We start from the raw sequence: 21,075 nt of genomic DNA, 5'->3' as shown, positions 1-21,075 counted from the left end.
ACTAAATTTGGTACTCACAAGCTGTTTAAGAAGCGGCTTTGGGTGTGAGTGCGAAACCTGTGGAAAGGAGTAAAATTATGCGCAATACCCGCTCCCAAACGATTATTTATTTATTTATACATACATACATGTACCATAGTAATTACATGGAATTCTGTGAATTACCTTGGAGTACTGTGCAAATGCCTTGGTGTATGAATGTGTAATCGACACCATGGTATTCCCATCTGTAAATGCTCCTTTCAAACTTTCATCCCTGTTGGTCATGTGGGCACAGACTGTAATATCAGTCTGACCTTCCATTGACATGGTCGTGTGTGTGTGTGTGTGTGTGTGTGTGTGTGTGTGTGTGGGTGTGGGTGTGTGTGTGTGTGTATCAGAGATGGAGAACAGGCAGTTCCCTGCTGGAGTCAGTGCTGCTCGGTGCTTCATTCGTCATGGGGGATTGTGTGTGATCATCCTCTTATCTCTCTCAGACACAAACACGTGCAGACACACACTTATGAGCATAATAAGAACATGGCAGTACTTTCTAGACTGCTGTGAGTGGGTGTTGGGTGAAGTCTGTGTGTATTTTCATTCATGTTTATATAAACAATCTCCTATATTTGCCTGGTAGTCATAAGTTAGTGTACAGTATGAAAAGACAAGACATTTAATGACAGTTGTGCCATTTGATACTTATAATTACTCTGAATAATGATTGAATGGTATTTGTGTAGTTGATCTGGATATTTGCACCTAAAGATGCTTCCTCAGACACCTGAGAGTTTGCTGATGTGAAAATCACTCTTTAAATTCCTTTGTGATTCCATCTCTACTCGCTTTTACTGCATTGTGTTGGGAATCGTCTAAATTGATATAATCTCGAGTTCTTCCTCTCGCTTTCTTTCTTTAATTATGTGTGGTTGTTTTTTTATCGGTGTAAGTATTTGCTGACAAAAGGACAAAGATCGTCTGTCGTCCTCTGACCTCAGAGTCTCTTCTGGTTCGGTCCTGCAGCAGAGATGTTGTGATTTTTGAGATCGTATGTGTTTGTGTTTACTTTAGGCTGACAGACGGCATTATCTGTGTATCGCCACATTCCTGTCTCAAGGATTTTTGTTTGTGTTTGTGTGAGAAAAGAAGCGTCTGGATTGGAGGATGGTACTTTACACACAGAGGTTCTGTTGTGACTCTTAATGATTGTTTGTTTTTCTCTTCTAATTTCTGACTTGAGAGTAATTAAGTTTGCATGCTAAAGATCTTCTGATGACATTTAAATTCAGGAAGGCGTTTGAGCTTCTGGAGAGAGCCGAGGCCAGTGATGCACAGAATTTGAGAAGACGTCTGCGTCAGGACCCCGTCTCCATGACAAATTAATCTTGATTTGGGTCTGTCCTGATGGATGGCTTGCTTTGAGGTTTTCCAGCTGAATATTTCAGTGTTTGTGTCGATGTCAGTGAGTTTATATAAGATAAACATAATCCATTGTGGTTGATGCTGTAAGCTGACTAATGCGCTTGAGTGTTTGTGTGATCGTTTCATTTAATAAACTGCGACTCAGCATATTAACACTTCCAGTGTTTTTTAAAATAGTTTCTTAAAGGAAGCCTCTTCTGCTCACCAAGGCTGCTTTTATTTGATCAAAAGTACAGTAAAAACAGTAATATTGTGAAATATTATTACAATTTAAAATAAGTGTTTTCTATTTTAATGTTTTAAAATCTAATTTATTCCTGTGATGCAAAGCTGAATTTTTAGCATCATTTCTGACATTTTCAGTGCGTGAGATTGTCCTGTTTTGTTGTTGTCAGTATGCCAGAGCATAAGCTCTTGAAGCTCCGCCCTCTTCTTGAAAGGGGCACGTGAGCAGCAGCTCATTTGTGTTTAAAGGGACACACACAAAAGCGGCACGTTTTTGCTCACCCCCAAAACGTGTCAATTATAAAAATGATCTGTGGGGTATTTTGAGCTAAAACTTCACATACAAACTCTAGGGACATCAGAGACTTCTTTTACATCTTGTAAAAAGGGGTGCCCATAATAGGTCGCCTTTAAAACACTTAATAAGCAATCTCTACATGAAACCAAACCCTACCTGAACGAAACTACTGGAGATTTTCTTCCATATTACATGGTTAATTCATGTTCACCAACACTTCTACTCTCACGCACAAAAGATACGTCTTTAGCTTTTGTCATTGTGACCTGCAGGCGGTCCTCATTTATTCCGTCCATCTTCCCATCAGTCATCGCATGAACATTGGTCTTTACATGCTTTTTGTTTGCTGCTGGGGGGCGAGAGTGATTTTGAAGAGCGTGCTAATGACACACTGAAGTGCTTTAAGCATCGTCGAGTGGACAGGCAGATGAAAGAACCTCAAGACTGCCAGATCTGTCCATTTCTATGGCTCTAATTACGTTACGCTATGTAAACGACGGCGATGATGCATCTTTGATGTCCTGTGTTGGGCGGATGGCAGATGTGCTAATGCACGCTAACACGCCACAGGTCAATGCCAACACGTCAACAGGCCTCGATACCTTTCTGATGTCAGTATCTGATCCTAGAGCCTTCACCTAGAGGTGAAGTTCACATTTTTGTTGCTAACAGATGGCTTTCTCCTGGTATTATAGACCTGCTGGATTCAAACGGATGGTTATGAAGCCACTTGTACAGTCATGCGTGTAATATGCCTACTTTCACTCGCTGTTAAGCTTGCTAGCTGTCTCTCTTTATCTTTCTCTCTTGTGTTTGCCCTTTTTTTTTGTCATTTTAGTCTCACTTGCCTGCAGTTTGGCGCAGACGAGCAGAGTTGCCGTGGAGATCTCATGCTTTGTAGTCAAACACAAAGACATCATTCTGCTTCTTCTATGTCTCTTTCTCTCTCTCATTCGCTCTCTTCTGTTTTGTGCTCGCTCACCCACTCTGTCACCCGCTCCATCTCTCTCTCTCTCTCTGTCTTTGGGCGTGCGAAGGGGTAAATTACAGATTCTGATCTGTGAGAAAGAAGATGCCGAGAAGTCCCAGGAAAGACGTGTTGCCATGGCAATGGGAATGGGCTTTTTGTTTGTGTGTATGTGGGAAGAGATAGAAAGAGAATCGAAAATGCCAATCTTACCCGAGATTCCTCCAATATTCATTTGAAGATTTGAGATGTGCTTTCCAGACTTTCCTTCTGATATATGAGTGAGAACATTTTGGTAGATTTTGGAGGGTGTATTATTTGAATATAGACTTTTTAGGTTGATCTTGGGGGATTTTTTCCTTTAGGATGCATGACCATATCAGTATGAACCAATATTGATGTTTATTTTTAATTATTATTATTATTATTATTATTATTATTGTTATCAGTCTGATATTGGATGCAAATAATATCAGGGCTCATTTTTCCAAGTTTTATGGAAATGACATTTTAAACTTTGTTTTCTTACTTTTTCTTGCTTTTTTCATAGCTAGAATTTTTTTGTCTACCAAACATGCATAATTACATAGTATTTTTACACTTTATTTATAATTTGACATTTTGGAAATGTCCCACATTAAGAACATCCAAATGATATTTACCTTCATTTTTAACCATTTTTCAGGATTTTTTAATGAATATCGAGTTAAAAAAGCAGCATTTATATAAAAAAGAAACATTTTGTAAAATTAAAAAATGTCTTTACAGACACTTCGATCAATTTAAAATGGAACTTGTTTCCGCCACTAAATAAAAAAATAAAAAAGGTAATTACAACTTTTTATCTTACAATTCTGACTTTTTTTATCAATTGCGAGATATAAACTCAAAATTGCGAGAAAGTCAGAATTGCAAGTTTGTATCTCACAATTCTGACTTTTTTCTCAGAATTGCAAGATATAAACTCACAATTGCGAGTTTTAAAGTCAGAATTGAGAGATAAAAAACTTGCAATTCTGACTTTTTTTCACAGAATTGTGAGTTTATATCTTGCAATTCTGACTTTATAACATGCAATTGACCCTTTGCAAAGACCCGCCCCCCTTAGTTACTGTTGCTTTGTCCGACAAGCCATGGCGCCGTCACGCCACATAGAGTGAAAAATACATCGCTGAGTAAAGAGGACACTGACAACACGTTGACAGACAAGACAGAGCAGGATACTTATGATATTAAACAAAGTCCCAGCTTTCAAATTGTGTAATTTTTTTTTAAGAAATTCGAACAATAAAAAACGTTTTGTGGCTCTTTAATGTGTCGTGACTGATTGCTGTAGCGCCTCAGCTCAAGCGGCTCGTGAACAGATCATCTCTTCCTACTAGTTAATTTCTAGTATCAAATAAACGTGAATGAACATGAGAAGGAATGTTGTTTCAAATGCGGAAAGATGTCAGTACACACCATTTTTCAAGTTCAAGTCCACCGAGGTTAGTCTAACTCCTGACTGCTTTGTCGGACAAAATGGCGGATTCGGCGTTATGATTGGTTAGATCGCTTGTCAATCAAACTCCCGGCATAGGGTCAATTGCGAGTTATAAAGTTAGAATTGTAAAATATAAACTCGCAATTCTGAGAAATTTTCCCCTCACAATTGGACATTATAACACTCAATTGCGAGTTTATATCTCACAATTCTGACTATATAACTCGCAATTCTGACTTTATATCATGAAATTTTCACTTTATATCACGCAATTCTGACTTTGTAACTCACAATTCTGAGAAAAAAGTCAGAATTGTGAGGAAAAAGTCAAAATTACCTTTATTTTTTATTTCATGGCGGAAACAAGCTTCCATAATTTAATGAATCCTTGCTCAATAAAAGCATTAATTTCTTTTAAAAAAATATGACATTTGAAAAGTAGCTCAAAAGTGAAACGGACAAAATGATCTCGATTTGCAATGCAGTGCAGTTGTAAAGGTATTCTGAGTTGATTTTTGAGTCCAGTTGCTTAAAGTAAAACTCTCCAATAAGCAGTTTGATTTGAGGTGTCTGCATCACAAACGGTACGTCAGGTTTAATGCTTTTTGTGTATCTTAGAGCTGGCTAACTCAGTTTCTGTCTCTCCAGGCTGTGGTTAATTAGCCTGCTGTTTGATGCTTCTGGCTGGTGGCTAGTGTGATGTTTGATGTCAGGTTTTCCTGCTCTAATTACCCTCGGTCTGTGGTGCCACCCGGCTGCAGGGGTCGTCCCAGCATTCAGCTGGAGCTGAGGGCAGCAGCAGTTCTCGGTGCTGCTGGTGTTTTGTTTCTGTGTCTCTGCAGTGCTTGTGTTTGTGCCACTGTGAGTTTGGGATGTATTATCTGCTCCCGTGCCTCCCCCAGCCCACACGAGGCACATGAGGGTTTTGTTATGGTGTGGGTAATGCGCCCTCTCATTGCCACACAAAGACCCCTTATCTCTCAAGAGGAGCGCGTACAGAGGAGGTGGGCTAATCCTGGCCTGGGGGATGTAAACAGATTCTCTCCCGGCGTTTGATTCACAGACTTGCTTATGATTGGGCGACTGTAAAACTACTAATATGGAGACACACAGAAAGATGAAAAGAGCAAAAGAGACAATAGATCTGTAGATTTAGCTGTTTCTGACACGCTGTGCTTTACTAATGGATTCTTTTGTTTCTATGTAGATCTTGAACTTGCTATTTTTATTATTAATGCTTGCTAAGTCGAGCATTACTATTATTATTGTTCATTTTTGTTTGGACTAAAGAATGGACTAAGAATAAACTAATTATTGATTTAGTCTGACTTTTAAAGTTCATGTTAATGTATTTTTTGAGACTTGGCTCTTTTGACTAGGGTTAGCTAGCAACCAAAACTCCATAGCATTGCTTTGACTTAGGTTTATAGGTAAAAACAATCACTATAGGTAACTAGATTTTTATTAGATTTGTTGGATAATGTTTAATATGCTGCTGTTAAAACGTTTGGGATCAGTACGATTTTTTTTTTTTATAGGAGATTTAATAGTTTCATTTAGCAAGGACAAATTAAATTAATCAAAAGTGACAGTAAAGACATTTATAATACGGAAGATTTCTATTTCAAATAAATGCTGTTCTTTTGAATGTTCTGTTTATCAAAGAATCCTGGAAAAAATATATCATGGTGTCCACAAAAATATTAAGCAGCACAACTGTTTTCAACATTGATAATAATAAATGTTTCTTGAGCAGCAAATCAGCATATTAGAATGATTTCTGAAGGATCATGTGACTCTGAAGACTGGAGTAATGATGCTGAAAATTTAGCTTTGCATCACAGGAATAAATTACATTTTAAAATATATTCAAATAGTAAACAGTTGATTTAATTTGTAATAATATTTCAAAATTTGTCAGTTCACAGCTTCATTTTCAACAAAAATATGATTACACTTAATCTACATTATATAATCACCATAGACCACAAGCCCCGCCTACAACATGCATATTAAATGACCTGTACCCATATTTGCATATTTTTGCGGCCTTCTCTACCCCCTCCACCAGCCCACTTTCCTATCAGCGTGATCCCGGGAGAGCTGCTGTCTGGAGACGGATGTTGCACCAGACCGGGGGGGTTAATGACGGGAGGGGGTGGGGTGACAATAGACAGCACTGTCCCCAATGCTCTTCACTCATTGGCCAAGAATGCGGCTTGTCACTGAAACAACAGTGTTGGTGTCCTACGCCGAAAAAAGAAGTGTACAAACCAAGAGAGAAAACGGCCTGTACGCCCACTTAGCGATGCGTTTGTAGTTGTTTTAATGAGCCAGACTCGAGACGAGTCGAAAAGGTTCGTTGGAAAGTCCCTGTAGGCCAACATTAAAGGCTACGTCTACATTAATCCGAATACATTTGAAAAAGCATCTTTTTCTCTTGCTTTGGCCTTCTGTCTACGCTGAAACAGTGTTTTTGTCTTGCAAAAACAAGCTTTTTGAAGACGTTCTCCAAAGCAGATACATTTGAAAATGCCGTTTTTGAATTGTATGAAAACTATGAAATTATTTTGTTGATATTTTTTCTGTAGAAAGACGAACATAAATAGTGATGAAAGCCAAAATATTTGGCCAAAAGCCAAAGGTATATTTACTGAGTAATCCACTATTTTGTAGAGGGGGGTCAAATGACCATTTTCACCTGAGATTTGGAGCCAAATTAGAGGGGTGTAAAAATGACTTTAGAAAGATGGCAGCGTCATTATTTTATTTTTACACAGTAATTGTTAGGACTATTAGTAAATCTGTTGACTTTAGCCATCTTTGTTTTATATGCCAACAGTGACAGTTCAAAAATGGCAAAAAGCACTTCTTGTGCATTCCTTGAACTCAGGAAGTATTAAAGATATCTTAATATCCTTTTAGATTCTGTTTCTTAACAAACTTTCCTTTTGGTATCTTCATTTTAAAGGCCCTCAATGGTTAAATCCCAGAGATATGGGCATGTTAATGTGGCTCCATGAGTAAATTAGTAAATTGTATACATTTTCAGTGGTCAAAGACCAAATGTGGGCCACTTTGCATACAGCGGATACTTTTTTTTTCTTTTTAAAGAGGAATATCTAAAGAACAAATAATGTTAAAACTAGAAAGATATCTAATTTTTCCATCAGCTCAGTTGCACAGAACATACCTGTCTGGGTGCCATAAATAGTCATTTTCTAAAGTTTGCATGCCTGTAACTCTAAAAGTATTCAAGATATCTTAATATCCTTCAAGATTCTCATTCTTAATAAACTTTCCTTTTGAAATCTTCATTTTCAAGGCCCTATATAGTTCAGTCCCATAGATATGGGGATCTCAAAGCAGCTCCATGTTCAACCATGTTTCGATTTGACATGGAATGACCCAAATGCAGTTTTCAGATGTATCCAGATTAATGCAGACGCAGCCGAAGCCTGACGTTGCATGATGGGAAATCACGTCTGCATGTCTTGAATGAACAGGACAGTGATTTCCCAGAGTGTTAATGCGCCTGTATGTGTGTGTTCAGGCTGGTTTTGCCCTGTCCTAGCAGGTCTTAAACAGGAATGCCAACTGTTCAAACACAAGCCCATGAAAACACACGCTTGTGGCCTCAGGGTGTGTCCAGACCCTGCTGTCCTATGTAGCAGAATGAGATACCAGCTGTTTGAGAAGATGTGCTCTGTCAGCGTGCACATTAAACTATCTGTCGCCGCTATATCAGCCTGTATCAGTAGTCTAATCCCTCGTATGGGGGCTCAGTCAGCCCCCCCCTTCCTTTAGTCTGTGTCGGATAGACAGATGGCGCGCATGGGTATGCGTGACTGTATTCTGGAGGAACCAATCACAGATGCTCCGACCGGCCGTTTCCTGTAGTGTGGTCTTTGCATGCACATTTCCCACTTTGCAGCGTCCTGAAATCAGACACCACCTGAGAAAAGCCATGTCACTGTAACCTGATAGTCTTTTGTGCGTTTCTGTGTATGATTACAGTGACCCGGCTCTTCATAGGGGCCGAATGTTATCAGTATATGCTGTACTTTTGGTAGACCAGGAGAACCTTGGAGGGTTTAATTTGTACTTCACTTTGTGAGCGCAACGAACCTTCAAGTCCTGTGTGAATTTGGGTGTGTTGAGTCTGGTGGTGGTAATACAATAGACAGAAAGAGTCCCGCTGCCTCCCATAGCAAGGTGTTTCCTGCCTAAAACGGTGCGAAGTCAGCATGTATTGAGAGAAATACACAAGCACACACACACATTAAAGGTGTATATAAAAATGCATGAGTGATTGTACGTTTAAGGAGTGTTATTATGCACAATGCAAAATGCTTACCACTTTATCACCATTATGCATGCCCTTGTAGTTTATTGCTTTTATAAAATGGCAACAACAATATTAGACTAAGATGACAAAATGTATTTTTAATAATTATTAGGGATGACAGATTGATTTATTTTTAAATGCATTTATTAATTTAAAATGTATTATAAATTAATTAATTTATTTATTATTTATACATGTATTTCAATTTATTTATAAATAAATTTATTTTTGCATGATAATTTCTCCAATTTTTACATTCAAATTACCTTTGCCTTCAAACCCTCATTCAATCAGAATTGTACCTTTTTATTATTTTGTTTATTGCATGTTTTACTGTTAATGTAAACCTGGAGTCTCATTGCTGTCATTTTTATTTTGAGAAAATGCTCTGGTGTAAAGGGAGTTATGGCGCATGTGGGAGTGTGTTTTAATAATGCACAAGCATGTGTGGAAGTGCCTATAAAAACAAAATACAGTCTCCATGAATATTTGATTAAAAGCCTTTTGATTATTAATGATATGTTTGTTTGTTTGTTTTTTTTTTTTTTTTTTTTTTTTTTTACTTTTTTACTTTTTTGTTTATACTTGTCACGTGTGAGTCTTAAAGTCCTGCTGTGTAGATTAAAAACTATCCCACTGGAACTTACAAACACGCGCAAGTAAACGAGGCCTCCATGTTGATCTTCATAGTTAAGACTCCATGAAATGGTTTGACAAGCATTTTTTCCCCTTTTTAAACAGGAAGTTGAGGCGGGAAATATTGAAAGACTCTAAATAGTCATTAGCCAGTATGTCAAAGCTTGGTAAAACTACATTAAAAGCAATAAAGACTCTTTAAAATTGATTAATTCCAGAAATCGTCGGTTGGGAAAGTTAATGGGAAAGTACAAGCATTATTAATGCCGAAGATGAACTGGCAAGCTGTAATTTATTTTATTTTGCTAGTCAGAGACGAGCATTAGAGGGATGGGATGTTCTCTTTCTAGTGAACATTTTATTGGAATACGCATGTGTGTACTAGATGAGTCATCACTATTTTGGTCTGTTTTCCTGGAAGAGAAGTACAGTAAATTTTAATTGACATGCACTAAAAGCTGCAGAACTCCAATTTTGATTTAAAGGGTTAGTTCACCCAAAAATGAAAATTCTGTCATTAATTACTCACTTTCATGTTGTTTGAAACCCGCAAGACTTTGGTTCATCTTCGTACCACAAATGAAGATCTTTTTGATGAAATCTGAGAGCTTTCTGTCCTTCTGTTGATAGCTACACAAGTGAAATTTTGATGCTTCAAAAAGTTCACCATTAAAGAGATTGTAAAACTAATCCATATGTATTGAGCGGTTTAGACTCGATCGCTTTATATGATGAACAGATTGAATTTAGGCTTTTATTCACATATAAACATTCATTATCTCATCAGTTGAGGTAAACGGAAGCTCAAGCATGTTCCCTTGACGTGCAAGAACCAATGAGATTCATTCTCGTTTGTTACGCAGCACGTTTGAGCTTCAGAAAGAGGTTTGTTCTCGTGCATCAAGAAGGTTCTGTTGAGCTTCTGTTTATGTTCGCTGATCAATGTTTATATCTAAATTAAATCTGTTCATCATATAAAGTGATTGAGCCTCTTCAGAAAATTCGGACTAAACCACTCAATTCACATGGATTAGCTTTACAATCTCTTTTTGAACTTCGTCATAGTGGTAGTTGTGTATCTGTCAATGGAGGGACAGAAATCTCTCAGATTTCATCAAAAAGATCTTCATTTGTGTTCCATAGATGAACGAAAGTCTTACTGGTTTGGAACGACATGAGTGTGATTAATTAATGACAGAATTTTCATTTTTGGGTGAACTAACCCTTTAAATCGTCATTTCCATGGCTAGCCTAAACCATCTCCTAACAGCTAAAACAAATACAAAGTACTCAAAAACTTTGTTGAAGTGAATAAAAGCATGATTTACTCTCTCTATGAAACACATATTCTTCTTTTTAGGCTGCGCTACTGAGCAATAATATAAATTATATTAAGTTTTGTTTTTTTTTTATTAAAAGGAAAGAAGTCTTTGTATGCTGCATGACCTGCAGATATTTGCAGGCTGATGATGATTAACACAGTGTGTGTGTTCCCGCAGGCCCCCCCTGCCTCAGAGGCCTATGGAGAGGATGAAGAGGTTTAAGAGACGTTTGTCGCTCACTCTGCGTGGAAGCCAGACGATCGATGAGTCGCTCTCGGAGCTGGCGGAACAGATGACCATCGAGGAGAACAGCAGCAAGGACAGCGGTGAGTGTGTACCTTTCACATTGTTTGCTATATTGTATGTGCAGGGTCACTGTTAGTGTTAAGTAGTACAGATTAGAGACTGATTTATTAGTATTTTGATTAGCTTGTGGAATAAGGACTGTGGAAGCTGGAAAAGGTCCACGGGAGCGGAAAAAAGGGGCCTCCTGTGTTACGATTCAGGACGCAGGGGCTCTATAAACTGATTATCAGATTTTGTAGCTAAAGTATTTTCAGCAAAGGTTATTATATGAGGTAACCTGTTTTGCACTCATTTTGCACCCTTTTAACATTCACATTTTTTCCACATTTTCATCTTTCAGAATTATTCTGCTTATATATTGCTTTGTCAACGTGTCGCTACACTAATATTTGAAGACCACAGATATTCTGCATTTTTGTAGTAATGTGAAGACAGCTGCATGTTTGCTTTGGCCTGACCTCTAAGATTTTCACTTGGATAGTGACTGGACCCCTGTATTTCTTTCTAAAATTTATAGGATTAAATCTGGGGCATTTAATTGAATCTCTTAATATAACTTGGAATGTGTACTTAGTTGTTTCATAACTACTTCTGGTTCAATATAACTTACTTTGACCCATCAAGCCATTCTGGAGTGTAAAACACAAATGTCAAGCCTGTGTTTTTTGAGACTCTTATATTACTTCTCTATTTTCTTTAGGTACTTTATTCTCTTTTTAAATTTGTTTATGTTAAAGGAAGTCAAGTTAAGCTCAATTAATAGCATTTTTGCATAATGATTATTAACACATCATTTTTGATTTGTTCCTCATTTTTAAAAAAAGGCACATTGTACTTACAATGGAAGTGAACAGATTTTTGTTTGTCTGTATTTATTTAAGCTGTAATGCTTTTAAAATCATTTTTACAGTGATTTTTATCAGTCATTTTAGGGCTTTAGGCATTACATTGTCAACAAAATTAAACTTTACACAGAAAAGTTTTTTTTCCCCTCCCTTTAAAATCATCTTGACACACAATATTGTTTGTCTGAGTATTTTATTGTTTGTGGATTTCCCATTTACTTCCACTGTAAGTGTCTTACTGTAAACCAGACTTTTTCTTTTTAAAAAAAAAGGAAACGACAGATGTTACATTATGCCTTGTTTAACTTGTTGAATTTTATTTCAAATGAGTTTTGTTCACATTATTTACACCCAAAGTATTCTGTTTTCTCCGGGTCACCTGTATTGTATTGGGTTAGTTACCCTGACACAAGCATTTCAAGCTTACTTGAAAAGCTGTCAAGCTGCTGTTCTGAACTGTCATAACTGAAGTCTGTGCCATTTTTGTGACCATAAACAGTGCTGAACCAGGACTGATATGAAAGAGGTCTGCTGTCATTTTTCCAGTCAGCTTGAATGCCTAAAGCAGTGCAATTTCAGTTGAATGGAAATTTTACGAAGCAAAACACTCCCTGTCCTCTTCCTTAAAGTGCTTTTTCTTCTCCTTGCTCTTGTTTGTTAGCTAGCTAGTAATTACGTAACAGCAATGACACCCCTGTGAGAAGAATGAGAGGAAGGGAGCATGTGACAGCTTGTGAGAGTTGGGCTAAATTAGCTCCGTTGCCTTCAGGCAAACCTGACGGATGGACTAGAATCACACAGACTGATTCAGACCGTACAATGAGACTCTGTAAACTGGAAGTCAGTTTGGTGTGAATTCCAGTGTGTTCCCAATTGCCTTCCGTCCCCTGTGAACCCGTGGGCTGTGTTGCATGCTCGACTGAGGTAGAACAGTAACCACACTTATCAAAAGCACAAATTCAACTACTATGTTTTTTTGTTTTTTTGGCCAATACCGGCTGGTCAAGTTCCACATCCTTATCAGAGCATGAGGGAGGGTTTTAAAATGCCCCCTATTATGCTATTTTAAAGGCTCCTCATTTTGTTTTGGAGGTCTTCTACAATCGGTTTACATGCATCCAAGGACAAAAACACTTTAATTTTCTCATAATATTTATTGCAGCATTACCATTACCAAATCTGAATTTCAGCTCCGGAAGCTTCCTCAGTATACACAGTGATACAAACGGTAACGATGCTGTCAGTTTTATTGTATCAATTTGAGCCCGAGTCTTCATCCTTTGAAAGTGCATGCAAAGAGAATTTGCTTTCACAGTGCAGAAAACAGCGTCTTCTCAACATGTCGGCAACGCGAACCAAACTCTTCCAGGCCTCATCTACAACTACAGTGTTTGAGGGTGGGACGAAGTAGACGTTGTTTGCGGGCAGCCAGTGAAGACCATAGACTGGCATGATGCACATTTGTTAGGTTCGAGCTAGAAGTAAGACTGAAATTACTGACTACTCATTTCAGGCAGTTCAGAATCGGTTCTTTTGTGAGACAATAACTCCATTTATCGTGCACTTTGATCTTTGAAACTTTGCAGATATTTAAGATTCAGCTATTTTACACACCACTACATGAAGGGCAATATCCGAAAAGCATAATAGGGGCACTTTAAGGAGAATGTAAATGGGAAATGTGGTGAAAATATTCTTGAATGTAGGGTAACGGAGTTCAAAAATGTCTTTCAAACCCTTTTACCTCAAACTTCATGCAGAATCAAGCATAATCAACCCTAAAAAAATAGCAGTTATGGCACATTGAGCTTAGAGTGAACTTACAGTTTATATCTGAGCATGAATTTTATGTAAGGCTCTGATCTCTGATCAACCTGATCTCATGAGAAAACAAAATCTTTTTTTTTTTTTTTTTTTTTTTTAGATGGCAAATTTGTGCAGTTTGATCCATATGAAAACGTGTGATTTTTATAAAAAGGCATTAAGGTTTATACCTAAACCTAACCATAAATGGGCATAAACAGATTGTATGAAATAGTGCAAATGAGGCCAAGTATGGTAACCCATACTCTGAACGTGTCCTCTGCATTTAACCCATCCAAGTTAGTGCACGCACATTAGGAGTAGCGAGTAGTGAAGACAGACACACTGCAAACCGTGGAGACACACACCCAGAGCAGTGGGCAGCCATTTTTGCTGTGGCGCCCAGGGAGCGATTAGGGGTGTTAGGTGCCATGCTCAAGGGCATTGAGAATCGATCCCACAACCTTCAGGTTACCAGTCTAACTCTCTAACCATTAGGACACGACTGTGTTGTCCAAACCCTAGTGTGCTGCCTACATGGACAGCATTTTTAGACATTATAAGTCCATTAATTCACAACTGCCGTCATAATCTTCACAACTTCAAGTCTCATTTTAACCAAAATATAAGGTAGTATTGCATGCTCTTCTCAAATATAGGCAGTCCCTGAATGCATTGAGTGAAACTCAAGTGACATTCTTCCATCCAAGATCATAACCCAATATTAGTGTGCCAAAATCAACTGTGAGCATTAGCTGATTTTTCTGTGCTCCATCTAAGAAATCTATTTGCACACGCTAGCGAGCCTTTCACGCTTTCACAAGTATACTTACACTGATATGTGCACAACGCTCTAAATATGCCCACTCAGCTATGCATACACGCATTCACAGTGTGGCTGTTTTTAGGTCTGTGTGTTGAATGTGGGGAATGGCAGTGGTGTTGACCCAGCCGTTTTTTTTTTTTTTTCTTTTAAGTCAGACTGATGAATGTTTTATGAAGACCCTGCCATTACGTAAGGATCTTATGGCGCTCTCTTCTCTTTCCTTTAATCCGCACATTAGCAAGGGTTTCTAACTTCTGCCGCTGCGCAGGGTAAATCCTCAGTCAATGCAGCCCATCTGGATTAATGTTCAGAGGAATATTATGCACTGTGTTCGCTGTTCGATGTAAGCTGATGTCTGTTTTATTTAATTATCATTATTTTAAAAGAATAACCTCCTGTGCTAGTTATTTTTTCATTAGGTTTGTTGGGACACCTGAAAGAATCATTTAATGTAAAGATTTAAAGGTTCTCTGTTAATTGTACATTAAATGAGCCATTTGATTTATAGTCTCACTTTACCCTCAGGAAAGATGTGCATGCAATATGGAAATGAGAGTAATTGAATGGACGTTTTTGTCTCATTAACGTTGAAGACTGTTCGGAAGAAAATTACACACTGCCTTTAGGTTTCAGATCTAATTTTTAGGATCTAACTATTTAATGTGCAATTGTAGATGCAGTCAGCAACACATCTAATACAGGGGACATGGTTTAGCATGGAGGAAACCAAATCCTGATCCTCTAAATTATTTTTTATTTATTTGAAATATTTGCAAATGTGCAAATTACCACACACATTTTTTTTTTCTTTAAACCTTTTACACATTCATTCATATATGTAAATATTTGTGTATGTATGACTATATATTATAGATATATATTGTGTATATTATATTATATAGTCAGGGCTGTATGTTAACTTTTTTGCACATAACACAGAGGTTGAAAACTTCGCACAGGCCACACAATTGTGGCCACACCAACGTCTTTTACCATCTCTGAGAATAACCACAAGTAGTGCATTTCAACACTTAAACAGGCACAGGACAATATGTTCTATACAGGGCACACAAAATACAAACCTTAACAAGAAATGTTTTCAGACTAACATTTTCTTAACATTTCCAAAAATGGCAGACTGCAGGAACGTAACACCTCTTGCTTAACATTTAAGTCAATTTTGTTTACATAGCCAAATATCACTAATCACAGTCCAAACAACATCTTGAAAATACCACTTCATTTTCCTACAACTCTTTAGAAAGGTCTAAAATATTATTATAAAATATTAAATCTGTCATGATAATTTCTTAATTTTTGTCAGGAAATCTTATTCATCCACAGAGAGAAAAAACTATTTCTTAAACATAAACCTTATGACGTTCCAGGAAACCCCTTTATATGGACAAACATCTCCAGCTATCGTTAGCAGAATGAAACCGATAGAGACGCTTTGACTGATTAAAAAATTAAGACAAACATTCGATTGTGACAATTTTTTGTGTTCTTCTAGACATCTCAGGTATTTTCATAAGAATAAATTATATTTGTAATGCAGTGCTAATCGACATAACCTTTATCACTGAAATATAATACTATAAAATAATAGCAATTAGGCTTCGTTCTATGATACGAAGCCACATCAGATCACAAAAGAAAGTTATTTCAAACAATTGATTCATGCTATGAAGTGAGTTTAGAGTAAAAACGTCATTAAATGATCTCAGGTTTGTAAACGCATCTTGTTACAAGTTTGTAAAGATGTTTGGCGCATGTTGCAGTGTATAATTTGTGTCAAATTAAAGGCACACTATGTAGTTTTCGCCACTAGAGGTCGCTTATTAAAAAAAAAAGGCGTAGCTTGATGACGCCTTGATTTCAGAATCATGGAAGGGTTGTCTTCACGTCTACATCCGGTGGAAAAGAATCTGACGGTACTCGGACAGAAATCATGGATGAGCTAATGTTTTAAAGATTTATTAACATTACTGAAGTATGAAGCAGGTTGTGGCTGAAAACACATAATATATTAAAGAGTCTTTGGCGTTTCCATGATTTCTACAAAATAAAACCGGAAATCGAGGGTAACGTGGGTATGATTGATAGGCGACGCAAGGACACGGTCCATGTCCTGAATAAAATTGCTTATTTCTCTGATTTTAAACATTCTTGGAAACATTTGGGATAATGTACAAGTCAACAAAATATATAACATTGTTCTAGTGGTTTTTGGATATTTTAATCCAAAAGTCTTACATATTGTACCTTTAACTTTAAATATAAGCTACTGGTCTGTTAATCCTATGTTTTGCCCACAGGAAAGACATGAATAGTACACGGAAAAAGAGGATAGATGGTTGTTGTTTTTTTTGTACTACTTCCTTAAATTTCAGACAGTCTTTGTTTTTTGTTTTTTTTGTTTGTGGTCTGGTGGTGCCAGAACAGGACAGTCATGTGCACCATCTGCCTTGCTAAACTTGCTTTAGTCATGCGTGTGGTTTTGTGTTTATTTGGGCTCTCTGAAGACATCCTTTGTCTCAATAATGAAGAAATAGAGTGAATTTATGTATGCCTGTGTACATTTTGGCACCAGGAATGGATGTTAGGGTGCCGCACAAAGACCCCTAAGAGCCTGTCACCGGAGACTGTCGGCACGGCAACCGTAGACCCAACCTTGCTTTGGGCCCAAGAGCTTCTGCTGACATGAAGTATTTTCCTCAGGAGCGCTGTTGCTTAGCAACAAGATAGGATAGACGTAGAGTTTACATTTTATATACTTAAGCACTGAATGTGAAAAAATGTTCATGATATTTTCTCAGTAGTGGGAAAAATAGCTCTGTTTGTGGCTGTTTGGTGTTCATGTCTGTCCAAATTCCACTATTTTGTTGTAACTCCACACCTACTAATGCTGTCGGTGGGACGTTCCTGCATTTGACAGCATGACGTATTGTCACGGCCCGACCTGTTGAGCGTTACCATGGTGTTGGCTGTGGAACATTCCAGAGTTTCCATGATGCTTATATGGAAATAAGGTCCCTGTGCGCAGCTGGCCGGCTGCGAGTGGAACTTTACCACATGGGTTCGGATGGTTCAAACCTGCGCCACACTGAGCCTGGGCTGTTTTGTGGGGTTTGTGTGTGTGTGTGTGTGTGAACCTGGTGTTTTGTTGGATTGCCCTTAGTAAGCAGGTTGAAAGGCCTGTTGTAATGAGAGACACAGCTGTGGTGTGGGAAGATATGAGAGAGAGAGCGACCACAGTGAAAAAGAGAATGCTCTCTGAATAAATGAGGATACTACACCATCAGCATTTCATGTTCAAGCATCAAAAGACAGTATGAAAACAACATTGTTTAAAGTCAATACGAAATCATAATTGATCCTATTGATCTGCTTGGGAACAATTTATCATAACGTTATTGCAAAGGAAAAAAATGGCCTTCGTAATCTTTGATCACAATGTAATAACTTGCTCTGCCTATGAAATGTCTTTCCATTTATGCTGACATCATCATGCCCTCTCAGTACCCTTCAAACTTTTATAAAGAGACCAGTTTTCATAATTCAGTCAAATCACAAAGAATAAAGTCTAGCCTGTTTTTAGTCTTGTATTGCACTTCACTTCACACACTTCACTTTTCAGTTCACACTTCACTTTACACTTCACACTTCTTTTCACACTTCTTTTCACACATCACTTTACACTTCACACTTCTTTTCACACTTCTTTTCACACTTCACTTTACACTTCACACTTCTTTTCACACTTTACACTTCACTTTTCACACTTCACTCCACAATTCACACTTCACTCACTTCACTTTTACACTTCACACTTTTTCACACTTCACTTTACACTTCACACTTTTTTTTCACACTTCTTTTCACACTTCACTTTTCACACTTCACACACCACTTCACACACTTCACTTTTCACAGTTTTAATGCTTTATACTATAATTGATGTAGGGCAGGTAAAATATAAGAGACATTTTTGTTTGGGTTGTTTAGAGAGACAGAGCCTCGCTATTTGTGTGTTTGAATGTCTGAGCATGCTGGGGAAGAATGGCTTTTAGATTACAGTGTCCCAGAGAGCAGCACTTTATCTCCTTATGTAATGCAATAACACTGCGGGGCTCTGTTTTGTTTTTTTTTTTTTTTTTTTTTTTTTATTATATGTGTGTATGTGGGTGTGTGTGTAAGCTCAAGGAGGGGTTGGTTGACTGGACAGGTGGTGTGAGAGCAGAAACAGGTGGAAGGGACAGGTGAACTGAGGAGTACACACACTCACATACTGTGTGATGGTCATGTAACCTCTACCAACGTTAATTAAAGTTAATATATGCAGTGAATTTTTTTATTTAAAATTCACATGGGTGTCGAGTTAAACGGTTAGTTTATAATGGTAGAAATGTACTAACTTTTTTTACTCCAGTATTATTCCATTATTATCAGCTATGCTTCTATTGGTTGATATTTTGCCATTTTGGTTAAAATATTTATACTTGAGTGTCGATTGTCAGAATTTGTTTAATTGATGTTTTTTTTTATGCCTTGTGTTGATTGGCTCAAATGATTACAGCTGCTTTCCTATGGGTTTATACATTGCCATAGCAACACCTTTGCAATGATTGGCTCACCTTTTGATTAAAAGTGAAAAGCTCAGCAGGTGTTGCTTTCCCAGCATCACTCAGCATGATGGGAAGTGAAAGATATGGGTGACTGTCAAGACATCGCCAGTTTGTAGATAGTTGCTGGTTTCCCTTTATCGCTGTAGCTTCCCTTTGACCTCGGTGTAACCTCAGGTAGTCAAGTAATAATTTTAATGAAGTATTGACTGCCTCACACTTGTGAGAATATAAATCTATTCATGTAATTATACTGATGCTGTGTGTGTGTGTCTTGTTGTTATTTCAGAGCCCATCGTGAGAAATGGCCGACCGCCCTCCTCCCACAGCATGCACTCGTTCTTGCACCAGTACACGGGCTCCTTTAAGAAGCCTCCTCTGCGTCGACCACACAGTGTCATCGGAGGAAGTCTGGGGTCCTTCATGGCCATGCCTCGAAATGGCAGCCGTCTCGGTGAGTGACCACACACACGTACAGGCTGTTTTTAAGAGTCATATATGATTAAATTATATATTATAACTTATTTTTTTAATAATTGTAATATAATTTAATTTCTTATTTTAAAAGTTGTTACAGAATTTTAATAATATTAATAAAATGTTATTATTTATTAGATTATTTTTAAATAATAATACATTTTCACTTTTTTCAAGAGTGATGATAATGATTATTAAACAATTTAATAATTATAATAATAACAATAATTATTATTATTATTAATTTAATTATTTTAATGTAATTTATTTTTTATTTTATTGTAATCTTTTATTTTTTATTATTTTAATAAAACTTAATTTCATATTTAATATAACAGTTATTTTTAACTGAATTTAACAATTTGAATAAAATTGTATTTCCTTAATTAGGATTTATATTCAGTTACCTTTTGATTTTAATGTAAACCTTTTAATGTTTCACTTTTTCATGATAAATTGTAGTATTATTTATTTACAATTCATGGCAAAAATAAATTTATATAAAATATTTTTAATTAATATATTTATGTGCGTATATGTGTTTGTTTTAAAATGTTTAAATATATATATATATATATATATATATATATATATATATATATATATATATATATATATAAATAAACATACATGACCCTTGTGAATGACTCATGTCGTACTCACCTTCAACCAATCCCAAAATTTGCCAAGACCACACCCACTTTCACTTTATTTATTACTTCTGTTTGACCAGCATGTCTCATCTCTGAAAGTGATTAATGGACAACACACATTATATGAATAATCTGCTATGTAAAAATACCAGGTGTGCAGAATCTTGTTGTGTGATGAATATGGGTTGATCAACCTTATCTCCCTGTTGTTATGGGAGCAGTCACGTCTAACCCCGGTGTGCATGTGTGCAACTGCACGTGTGGGCGCTCACACTGGCAGGAAGTGAGTCAGGGGAAGGTTAGTGGGAGGCGACCGAGCAAGAAGAGTGTGTCACAGTTGAGCAGTTCCGTCCGGGCTGCTCTCGGAGTGAGTGTGTGTTCATGCTTGGTGCTTCCCATACCAGCATCTCAGTCACAAGTCCAGACGTGTCCGTCCCACATTCTCATCAGTCAACAGCAATGTCAGAGAGTGATCCTTTGTTTATTTGGCACAGATTGTGGAATTTGTAAGCTGTGATGTAAATGTGTTTGATAAATTATCATCTTGCATTTCCTCGAATAGGATGCATTCCAGGTCGGAGTGATGTCAGGCAGCTCAAGACAGTCTGGAGTTTATTAAAGTTTGACCCACTTTCGTTCTTGCAAGATTTTTCCGTGCCACACTTTTTTCTTTTGGAAAAGTAGAACACTGCGCTTTCTAGACTTTCATATCATCTGTATGTAAAAGACGGCTGGAGGAAAGCAGAAGACGGAGCGATAGGGTGCGGCAGACTGATGATATGCGTCAAAATTACTAGTGAGGTTGACTCGGGCGTGACAGAATGAAAGAGCACAGCGCTTGTGATGTTGAGGAGGTAGAA

General features: G+C 37.4%; 1 protein-coding gene across 1 annotated transcript in view; it reads left to right on the top strand.

Annotated features, from left to right (window-relative positions):
• cdk17 (cyclin-dependent kinase 17) overlaps positions 1-21,075 on the top strand; it is a 54,560-nt gene that overhangs the window by 16,038 nt on the left and 17,447 nt on the right. Inside the window, exons 2-3 of the mRNA XM_051892429.1 lie at positions 10,858-11,006; positions 19,375-19,539. Of these exons, the coding sequence (XP_051748389.1) occupies positions 10,880-11,006; positions 19,375-19,539 (292 nt within the window). The 5' untranslated portion in view covers positions 10,858-10,879. The remainder of the gene's footprint in view (positions 1-10,857; positions 11,007-19,374; positions 19,540-21,075) is intronic.

The sequence above is a fragment of the Ctenopharyngodon idella genome, chromosome 4, assembly GCF_019924925.1.
Source record: "Ctenopharyngodon idella isolate HZGC_01 chromosome 4, HZGC01, whole genome shotgun sequence".
Classification (NCBI taxonomy): Eukaryota; Metazoa; Chordata; class Actinopteri; order Cypriniformes; family Xenocyprididae; genus Ctenopharyngodon; species Ctenopharyngodon idella.
The sequence above is the reverse complement of the archived record's forward strand: the minus strand, read 5'-3'. Positions and strand labels throughout refer to the sequence as shown.